This window comes from Gadus macrocephalus, chromosome 4 (genome assembly GCF_031168955.1).
Source record: "Gadus macrocephalus chromosome 4, ASM3116895v1".
In the NCBI taxonomy this organism is placed as follows: domain Eukaryota; kingdom Metazoa; phylum Chordata; class Actinopteri; order Gadiformes; family Gadidae; genus Gadus; species Gadus macrocephalus.
In genome coordinates, this window is record NC_082385.1 from 2524752 (window position 1) to 2536038 (window position 11287).

Below are 11287 nucleotides of genomic sequence, written 5' to 3' on the forward strand. Positions count from 1 at the left end.
AGGTATGTATGTATGTGTAAGAGTAAGTCTATTAGTATCTTTGTCTCTTACCCATTCACAATAACATCAAATATGAAGACAGAAACATCGAAACCATAAAACACAGATGGGCTAAAACGTGGAAATAAATGAGCAGTAACCATGACTACTAACACCTTGCGTCTGTCCCCCAGCTCCATGCCAAACTGTCCGAGGTGGGTGTGACTGGGGCAAATATCAGCTGGGTTCTCGAGGACGGACAGGTGTTTCACAAGGACCAGCCCAGCAAGACATGAGAGGAGGTCATCGCTGTGTTCTGCTCTTTGTGTGTTGAAATAAACCTTTAGTCATCTAGCAACAGGGCTCCAAAGAGACCCACCTTTAGGCTGAGAACATTTAGAGAATGAAATGCTCTCATTAATCACATGCTAGAATTCTGCAGTAGTCATTATTATTTTTCATTATTATTAGTTGCATTAGTAGTAGCAGCAGCAGTAGTAGTAGTGGTAGTGGTAGTATTATTAGTGGTATTGGCAGTAGTGTTCAATGGTTGTTGGTGGTGGTTAGTGAGGTCCCCCCTTCACTTTAGGCGTCTTTGAGTGTTATTAATTATTATTATTCTTCATGTTTAACCTCTGTTTTCCTTTTATTCCTAGTCTGTTTTACATAGTTTTGAATGATGACTATATGCTCTGTAAGGTGACCTTGGGTGTCTTGAAAGGCGCCTCTAAATTAAATGTATATTATTATATATATATATAATGGAGTTCAATGCAGAGAATGGATTTCCCCATGGGGATTAATTAAAGTAGAAACAATGCAAAAAATATTTATATCTGATATAGGCTATCATATATATGATATCAATGGTAACCCCAAATTTACCATAATGTTATTCAATTGATTCTACTTCAGTGTCTTATCAGCGGAGTGTCTTACTGACAAAGAAAGGTTGTGTCCGGTCCTTATATCAGTACGACCTTTGAGATATCACCATGGAAAGAATAAAATAAAACTGTCGTTTTTGCCATATTCTCTTCTGTTTATTAGAAACTTGGTGCACTATACCATCATAAATCTTAAGAATGAATAAAGAAATGTATGATCACCAATCAATGAGTTGTTTTTCCTAAGTGCATAAGGAGACACCAGCAACCAGGTGTTACTCCTCCAAAGGATCCTGTGTGTAATGGACTAAATCACTGATGAGCTTTAACGTCAGAAATGACTGTCACTAATTACCCAATATCGATCTCTGATGCAATGTATTGAATGTGGCATAAATATAAGTAACAAAAGTAGAACAGTTCAATTGGTCACACAAACATAACTGAAGGTTCATCTTTTTTAAATGAACTTTTGATAGATGGTTGAGGGTCATAATTTTCTTCTTTAATTAATTAATTAAAGAAGTTAACTAATTTTGAAATAAAATTACAATTAATTAGCATACATGTAAAGGGTTTAAGACAAAATTCAGGAATTGAGCAGGCCTTTATGAAAGATAGTTAAAAAACTACATGGAACAAATCTAAGCATTAATACATAAATCCAAAGATGATGTTTGCTGTAATCGTTCAAATGGGATATGATTCATGAGGGATTGGATGATTTGCTATGAACTGTTGTATCTTATGGTTGTTGTCTCAAACAGACTTCTTGGTAAGTTTTAGCAGAGAATGTCTAATAGGAACGGAGATGGGCTCTGACTAAAGTCAGCCTTCCTGGAATGGGGACATCTGAACATGCAACATTCAGCTACCGGAAGCAGTTGGCTTTTCCGTTTGCTGATTGGACAACCCCGGGAAAACAAGACCGGAAGATCTATAACGAAAGTACGTCTGGCTGTGTGTTTACGCAGCATCCGACCATAGATACTTTGTAAAACTTCAGGACAGACAAAACAAACCCCCGCATGGACGTCGTCGAACCACCCGTCGAGTTTAAACGTACGTGACCGTTCACAGGATGTTTTCTTTAACGCAGACACAACGCTTCTAGTACGTCATCTCTGTATGCTTTAATCACGAATAGGGATGTGATGATATGTAATGCAATATGTGTCCACGACGTTTAGCATGAAGCTCCGCGTCCGTATCAACAAGCAGACCTACCGGGTGGAGCTGGAGGAGGGGTCCGACGGAGCCTCTCTAACGGAGCTCACCATCCGGATCCGGGAGGTGCTGCTGCCGTCGCAGGGTCTGAGGTGAGACACCCATCACCGTGATGGAGTTAAAGCTGCAATACGTTACATTTCAACCAGCTCTTGGCTTCAAAATGACCCTGGCATATCTGTAGTCAACGCTCATCGATGGAGAATTCAATAATGTTGTCACCAACGTCACATATCCCAGAATCTTTGTTTACGTCATGTTGCGTTTACTTGCATGTTTCCCTGAAAGGTCAATCGGATCTAGAGAAAACGGTTTCATATCGTATCATACAATCGCTATTTAAGATAGGACCTGTAGTTTTACAGACTTAATAGCTAAATACTATTTATGAATCTGAATACTAGCGTCTAGTTTCAGTTGGTTGCAATCTATAACCTCACCGCTAGATGTCACCACCACATCCCCACACTTGACGTTTAATGGTCCCATGTAATGAAAATCTCACTTTATGAGGTTTTCTAACATAAATATGAGTTCCCCTAGCCTTCCTATGGTCCCCCAGTGGCTAAAACTTGCGTTTGGTGTAAAACGAGCACTAGGTGTTCTGCTCGCCTTTGAAAAAACTGAGGCTCAAGCGCGCTGATTTGGAATGTGGTCCCATGTGTGTCATAAGGGATCTAAAGCACCTCCCCTTTCCCTGCCTTGCCCGCCCAGAGAATTTGGCCCGCCAATAAGACACGACGCAAGTGTTTGCTGTTGGTGTTATGGCCCATAACACGTCGGTTCTTTGACGTCTCTTGTGATTCCACAACGAGACTGTAGTTGGGGTTATCTCAGCCATGGCTGAGAAGGAATTGGGGGAAAGGAACTTTGGCTTTGACTCCCTGAAGTACATGTACTGCGACATGCTGCCTGCCACCGGTTGGCGCGAGGCACTACCGCCGCGAAGCACCACCGCCCGGCAGTGGGCAGCCGGCAGCAGGCAGCGTGCGTTTCAGGCTACTTCAGATTGATGTGGAAGTTGAAGAACCAGAGAAGTCGGAGAACCCGACGCGGTCGTTTGAGATTCATAATATCGTCTGGAGGCTCAAACAGCTTTTGGCCGTGATAATATATATTATATGATATATCTATGTATAATATGATATTATTTAGATATAGAGCTCCAGGACTCCCGTGTGTTCTAGAATATTTACAGAACACGGCTAAAGGCTGTGTGCGCCTCGCCATTGCGATACATCCACTGTAAACAGAGCGCATGGTACCGTGGCTGCAAGCTGCTCAGGGCCACACCCCCACCCTCCTCCTTGACCCGCCTCTCTCCTCCTCATTTGCATTAAAGCTACAGACACCGAAACAGCGCATTTGGTGAAAGCTCAATGTGCGACTGGCTAGGAGTGGCTGTAATTCTTCACCACGGCTGTATTTTGGGAACGTCTTCAAATACTGTGTTTGGGGCCTACTAATATCTATATCAAAGCATCCATAAAGTAGCATGCCATGGGACCTTTAAGCAGTCGGCACATATCTCTTTCCTTACCATAACTAGACATTTCTTAAAAGGAATACAACACTGGGAAAAGCAGATGCTTTATCAATGAATTATAATTCTATGAAAGCCCAGAATGCCGGATAGGAAGAAAATATGTGAAACAGCCTAATCGTGGAGGATATTTATCATACATCGTGTTCGGCTCGGTAAATGTGTGCGTTGTTCCGTCCTCTTGTTCCCAGTCCAGACACAGAGTTCACCCTGTCACTCAACGGCAAGGAGCCTCTGTCAGACTCGGGCCAGACTCTCTCCTCGGCTGGCATCGTTTCTGGGGATCTGATCTGCGTGATCCTGCCTCCGTCTCTGGCTCCGGCCCCGGGCTCAGCGCCCCCCGCCAGCGAACAGCAGGCGTGTGCCACGGCTCTCCATGAGGTGGGCAACCTGTTGTGTTTCCCTTCCCAACCATTGTGTTTACGGAAAGGTAGAAATGTTTTTATTAAGTTCAATCGATAGTAATCTAATCTAAAGTAATTATTTGGTAACTTATTTTGAGGTGTGTTTGTACATTTGTCCTAGCCCCCCCATCAAACACACACACACACACACACACACACACACACACACACACACACACACACACACACACACACACACACACACACACACACACACACACACACACACTTTGATAGAAGAGGTACTTTCGATAGTGGGAATGGTTTGGCTCTTGTGGTTGTGGTGGGGTGTGTGGCTGTTAGTGATTCGTTCCAGCCTCAGCCTGCAGGGGTCAAAATAAAAGTCCTCCCTTTGACCGGCTTGGTTCCATCAGTGTTCTGTGGTCAGGACACCTCGTAGCCACAAAAGGCTGATTCCTCACACAGAGCTAAACTAGGAACATCACGGCAACCTTTTGACTTGAACACCTGCTTGCTTGCCTTTCGTTCTCGCTGAAGCTACGTTTTTTTGCTGACTGGTTTCCAAAGAAATGAAACCCGAAGTTGCTTTCACTTTTGAAGCTGTTTGCTGTTGGAATCTTCCAATGTGACTCTGGTTTAATCCCGACAAACTGGGTAACTCTTGGCAAAGGCTCTAGTCTGTAGTTATACTTCTCTCACGCTCACACCCGGCACCGAATTACGTCGTCGTCCAGCAACTGGCTCAATTTACAGGTACATTTGACAGTGTTTTGCATGTGAAGATGTGTGGATATTGTTCCAGCATTACAAAAACAATGGCCCTGGATTGACTTAACACATGTGTTCCGCGCTGTGTGTGTGGACCATCACTCCAGTGCAGGGGGTAGCCCACACGACCGGCCACAGGGACCATGTGAGTCCCCTGCAGGGCGTGTTCTAGGGGCAATAACACTTGCGTTGATGAAGATTTGATGGCAATGACGACTTTGAATATACTGTTATAGTTTTTTTTAACTCTGAACCTTGTCTGGCAAATTCAATATCGTGCGCACTCTTTGCTGAGACGTGCTGTGCGACTCTGTTATTTGTTATTCAGGAAGTTTCTATCAAACAAGCAGCCCTTTGTGTTACTCAGTACCCCTTGAAGCAGCTCTCGGGTTCAAAAAGGTTGGTGACCCCTGTGCTTCCATCGCTACCATCCAAACATGATCCTTCGGGCCTCATTTGAGTCAAAACGTCATGCAAAGCATTAGGGCTGTGCAATTAATCTCCAAACTAAAATCATCAAGTTGAAACTATTCTTTTATTTTTATTTTCTATCTTTATTTAATTTATTCATTCAATGTTTTATAGAAATTGCAGAACAGCTGTATACATATTTAACATTCTTTTTGATTATTGTTTTTTTCGATTTACAAAGTGTTTTACAGTTTTTCTCAATCGTTAATCACGTTTTCTGAAACTAGCTCAGTTTCTCAAAAACTGAGATTTGTGCTTAGAGTTTTGCAAAAATGTGATTTAGAAATTCTGTATGTGTGAAAACAGGGGAATTGTGCTTAGAGTTTGGCAGTCTGGAGTCTTGTAGTTGATACATGAGCCTACATTTTTCATAATTGTGTGCGTAGTTCAATTTCTTGTGCATGTACAATCGAGAAACTGTATTTGGAGAGAAATGCTGAATTGGTGCATCATGTTTTCAAACTCAAAAACAATGGTTTGAATAATCGTGATTTCAATATTGACAAAAAATAACCGCGGTTATGATGTTTTCCCTAACCGAGCGTCCCTCCTAAGCCTTACGTCTTACCCTCTCGTACCTAGACCCAGCCTGGTCCGAGTAGGTCAACAACAACCACAACAACACCAACAACATCCTCCAGACCAGACCGGATGGACGAGGGCCCCGCTGACCCGGTGGCGGAGGGGGGTGCCGGCCCCACGGGGCCCCTCTGCACCCAGGAGCCCATGCTGTGCAGCGAGGCGGAGGACGGCCAGGCCCCGCTGTCCCTGGAGCTTCTGCACCGGGGGGTCCGCGGCGGCGGACCCTGCGACCTGGTGCTGGTGGCCGCCCACGTGCTGATGCTGGAGACGGGGTTCATGCCGCAGGCGAGGACGGAGCGCCGGGGGGTCAGGGGTCAGGGGTCGGGGTGGTCGTAGACTGCGTTTAAAGGGGGACGTCTCACGCCGCCGGGTGGGAGTGGGGTTAGCCGTTTCAAGCCCTTTTGAAACTCTGCCTCTTCTGACATCACAAGTGGGCGTGTCCGGCTTGTAACGGCTGACCACACCCACACCTGTTGGTATAATGCGTCACCTTTTAAGGTATGACTGTTTATCGGGCGTCGCTATGGGCGTCGCTATGGGCCGATAGACGGCTTGTTGCCGCTCTGCCTGACGGCGAGGAGGGTGACTCAGCGATGGCAGAGAGCCGTGTTTCTCCATCAATTCTGAAACATTTAGTTTCCCATAACAAATCATTGTCATGTGAAGGAAGGATAGAATAATGGTTGCATCATACATTTGCATGACTCAATCCGTTCTCAAGAGTTTTGGTTGTGATTTACGCCAGCGAAACAAAGAAGTATTGATTAAAAAAAAACTGAAATGTTACAAAGCCGTCCAGCCCTTCATCACACTATCTTGAGAACAAATTATATTGTATAAAATTTAATTTGTTCTCAAGATAGTGTGATGAAGGGCTGGAAGGCTTTGTAACATTTATTTTTTACAGTTTTTTTAATCAATACTTCTTTGTTTCGCTGGCGTAAATCACAACCAAAACTCCAATTTGCAAGTCAGGTCTTGGGGTCCCACCGGTCGAGCACTTAGAGTTGAGAACCCTTGGATTAGAACTGAGCTGTGATTGGACTGTCATGTGTTCCTTCCCCAGGACAGTGGGCTCAGGGCTGGGGACATGCCCGTCGGCTGGAGGTCCGCGGGCGGCGCCTATAAGCTGCAGTACACCCACCCCCTGTGTGAGAACAGCCTGATCATGGTCATAGGCCTGTCCATGGGGCCGGTGCTGGTGATCAATGGTGAGACTGGAGTCAGTCAGTCAGTCAGTCAGTCAGTCAGTCAGTCAGTCAGAGACACACACACACACACACACACACACACACACACACACACACACACACACACACACACACACACACACACACACACACACACACACACACACACACACACACACACACACACACACAGAGAGAGAGAGTCTACTTGAAAACAGTAGAAATGTATTAATGATAAAAAAAGTGTCTTTTGGATGGGAACTTAGTGTCAGCCCAGCAGCAGTAGTAGGCACTAGCACTTGTCATCATGGTTTGATAGCTGAGTAGGTGAACAAAGCTTCTGGCGGCTGCTGTGCGGGATATGTACGACTCACCCCTCGTTTCTCCCCCCCCTCCAGCAACTCTGAAGGTCAACGAGAAAGTCGACGCGGTGCGCAAGTTGTGTCTCGACCCCTCCACCTACGTGACGGACGTGGAGTCGGGTGAGTGCCACCCCCTCGCCCCTAACCCCAAACCTGTAAAGATCATATCCAGTATTCTATTTAGTTTACAACTATAATATTATATTTAACTATAACTATAATATATCTATGTAACTATCACATTTTTATTTTATTCTAATTATTTCATGTCCAGTTTTTGTTTATCTTCTCCTTTTTATTTTTATATTGCACTGTTGAAGGAGCCTGAGACTCAAGAATTTTCTTGCCAGCGACTGCTGCTGTAATTGTAATTTTTGTGCATATGACAAATAAACCATCTTGAACCTTGAATCGGGATAAAAGAGGGAAGTGAAAACGTCCCCACAATAACGTCTAATGGTGTCCCCATGGGGCCGGAGGAAAAGCCTGTAACTCCTTCCACCTGTGTATTCAATCCACATGCGTCTACCTCAGCTGAAGCCGGGGCCGCAGCGGTTTACAAGGCCCTGGCCAAGCTCTCCAGGACCTTCAAGGACCAGCTGGCGTACCCGTTGATCGCAGCGGCCAGAGCAGGTAGGCAGAAATACAAGCGCTAGCAGGGAAACGGTTAGCATCGGTTAGCAATATAATGGAAAGAAGTAAAATGGTTAGCATCGGCAATGAAATGGATAGCAGTAAAAGGATTAGCATTTGCGATGAAATGGATAGCAGTGAAATGGTTAGCATTAGCGATGAAATGGTTGGAAGTTAAATGGTTAGCATCGGTTAGCGATGAAAGGGTGAGCAGTAAAATAGTTAGCATGGGCAATGAAATGGATAGCAGGAAAATAGTTAGCATTGGTTGGTAAAATGGTTCGCGATGAAATGGTTAAACAATGAAGTGATTAGCGATGCGATGGTTAAAATATGAAATGGTTAACAGGGCAAGAGTTAGCAATTAATGGGTTTACAATCAAATGGTTGGTATTGCATTGGTTAGCCATAAAAGCATGAGCAATAAAGTGGTTAGAATTAAAAAGTGATGGATGAAATGGTTAGCCTTTTTTCGCACGCTAAACACTCGGTTTTCTCAACGTCGCCCCCTGGTGGCCCGCTGCCGCCGCAGCCATGGCCCTGCCGCCGGCGTTCGGCCTGTGCGCGCTGCCGCCCGAGCTCCTTCTGCGGGTGCTGCGGCTGCTGGACGCGCCCGCCCTGGTGGCCCTGTCGGCCGCCAGCCGGAGGCTCCGGGGCGTGGCGGAGGACTCCACGCTCTGGAGACACCTCTACGTACGCGACTTCAGGGGTAAGAGAAGAAGAAGAGGAGGAGGAGGAGGAGGAAGACTGGGGTGTCATTAACGTTACATTCAGGGAGTTTAGCAGGCGCTTTTATCTAAAGCGACTTACATTAAATCCATTTGTCAGGAGTTAAAGAGAAACAACAATATATATCGCTGTCGGTACAGTAATGATGTTCATAGAACCAAGTGCGGTCACCAACAAACGTAGATTAATCCATCCCCCGTATACAACAAAGATAGCTAGGATAAGACGCTACACGATATTAGGTACTATTTTTAAGTGCTAGGACGTACAACATACAATAAGTGTGTAAAAAGGGTCGGAAGGGGTGGAGGGAACAAGTGTGTGTTCTTAAAGACACGGTTTTGTTCCATTCCTGCTCATCTACTGAGGTGTCTGGTTACCGGACACCTTAATGGTTTCATTAAGTGGGGATTACAGATACAGGTCTTCAAGGAGCTTTCGTTGTGGTCTTAAGTATTCGTGACAGGCGACAGTAACGGTGACACGGTTTGCGCAGAACCAAACTCTTACAGCCGTCTTCTCTACCTCCAGGTCAAAGCCCCTCCTCGTCCACGGAGACCGACTGGAAAGACGTGAGGAACATGAATCTCTCTCGCACACACACACACACACACACACACACACACACACACACACACACACACACACACACACACACACACACACACACACACACACACACACACACACACACACACACACACACACACACACACACACCCGTCAAAAACCGACGTTTGCGTCCTCGTCTCCCCGTAGCTCTACAAAAGGAAGTACCAGACACGCCAGCACTACCGACAGGCCGCCGCCCGCCGCCCGCCCCCCGCACTGCCCCCCCCCCCTCTGTACCCGGCGGTGCCCGGGTCCAACCCCTTCCACCCGCAGCCCTTCGCCCCGTACCCCCCGGGTATCATCGGCGGCGACTACGACCAGAGACCCGACTTCCCCCCGGGCATGCTCCCAAGGCCGCGCTACGATCCGCTGGGCCCCTTCTCAGGGGGCCTGGGGGGGCCCCCGGGAATCAACCCGCCGGGGGTCGGGCCCTCGCGGCGGCGGGGGGGGCCGCCGGGGCCCATCAGAGACATCCGCCGGGGGTTCATCTGATGCTCGACGGGACCCCCCATGGTGGCGGATCGGCGGCCCTTTCAGCTTCACACTTGCTCCCGCTAGAGAAAAGGATTAGAGCAAAGATGGCCGCTGGGTGACGGAGGCCAATGCGTGGAAAGAAATGACCAAACTGAATTAAAACCTTGATGAGAGAAGTGTTTTGGTTCCCTGCGTGCATCAACCTTTTTCAGTTGCTTTGCACAATTTGTCCCCCCCATCAAAATCGGAGGTTATAACTTTTTCTGCAACGCTTGACAGCTCAAGTGCTCAAACTGTTGTTGTGTCGCGGGGCTGTGCCTTGTTTTGCGTCAGGGCAGTTCCATCTCTCAGCTCTCAGTTAATTAAATCATCTCTGCTTAACGATGTGACCCTTTGCCTTTGCGTAACGTGTAATATAACATATACATATTATATGTTAAAAATAGATGATGGATTGTAGTATGGAACAGAGGTGTCACTCTGAAAAGCATTATTTTACCAAACACTATGCATTAAAAGATTGCCGTTTGTTATAAGTGACATTCTTTCTATCGTATCTTTGCCTTTCCAAATGGATCTTTGAAAAGTAAATTGGAAAAAGGTTAAGTTAATCTAAAATAAATAATTCATCAAGCTAATCCAGGCATATCTATGGTTTGACATGGATTGATATATATGTTATTAAAATATAAGTATATGATATCAATATGTCAGCAAGTGACAGACGGTACAGGTCTATTCTTAGTTCATAGTCATCTTGCAAATCTATTTTATTAGTCATCGTACATCCTCGTTTGAGCCTAGCTTCCATGACAGCTGTCTTGTTTTCAAATCAGAAGGCCTTATCTCGCCTGAGGTCTACCTTCAGGATGACATCATCCTTTGTCCTTGGGAGCAGGATCGGTGATAGTAAACGAACTCTGATTGGTCGAAATCTCAAGAGGGCCAGTCGAGAAGCCGGCCCATTGATTGGATGATGTCGATTCCACACATGATGCATACGAGTACATAAGATCTATACGATCTCTTTAATATATATTTAATACCTATTTAAAATGAGCGTAATCATTAATAATCATAATCATTTTATATTTGTCGTAAGAAAAGCAGCAGATTGGTGAACGTTGTAGTTGGTCATACTTAGAAACAAAGATAATAGGAGTCGAACAAAATCAATAATGTCAATCTTATAATAATAATACCCGGGTTAAACATCAGCCTCGTATTAAGCGTTGGCATGACGTCATTTAAATTGCTAAAAGTGATCAGCAGTTCTCCTCAATGCTCGTGACGGTCAAAGTAAGGGGGCCACCGGTGCGCCAATTCATGCTGCAACCATGACGTCGCTGGCCAGGGACCCTCCGCCCAGCGTTGCCAGATTGGGACAGATTCTGGCACCAATCTGGCAACACTGGCTGCAGCGAGCTTCAGCCAATCTGGCAACACTGCCTCCGCCCATACTCGG

At 45.8% G+C, this 11287-nt stretch overlaps 1 protein-coding gene across 1 annotated transcript; it reads left to right on the plus strand.

The window, feature by feature from the left end:
- The first annotated feature begins 1769 nt into the window (after nucleotides 1-1769).
- On the plus strand, nucleotides 1770-10362 carry fbxo7 (F-box protein 7). Its single transcript, XM_060048605.1, has 10 exons — nucleotides 1770-1928; nucleotides 2057-2185; nucleotides 3828-4017; nucleotides 5823-6107; nucleotides 6889-7033; nucleotides 7411-7494; nucleotides 7909-8007; nucleotides 8540-8716; nucleotides 9268-9308; nucleotides 9496-10362. The coding sequence occupies exons 2-10, from the start codon at nucleotides 2058-2060 to the stop codon at nucleotides 9838-9840; spliced, it is 1494 nt and encodes a 497-aa protein (XP_059904588.1). The 5' UTR covers nucleotides 1770-1928; nucleotide 2057; the 3' UTR covers nucleotides 9841-10362.
- The last annotated feature ends 925 nt before the right edge of the window (nucleotides 10363-11287 follow it).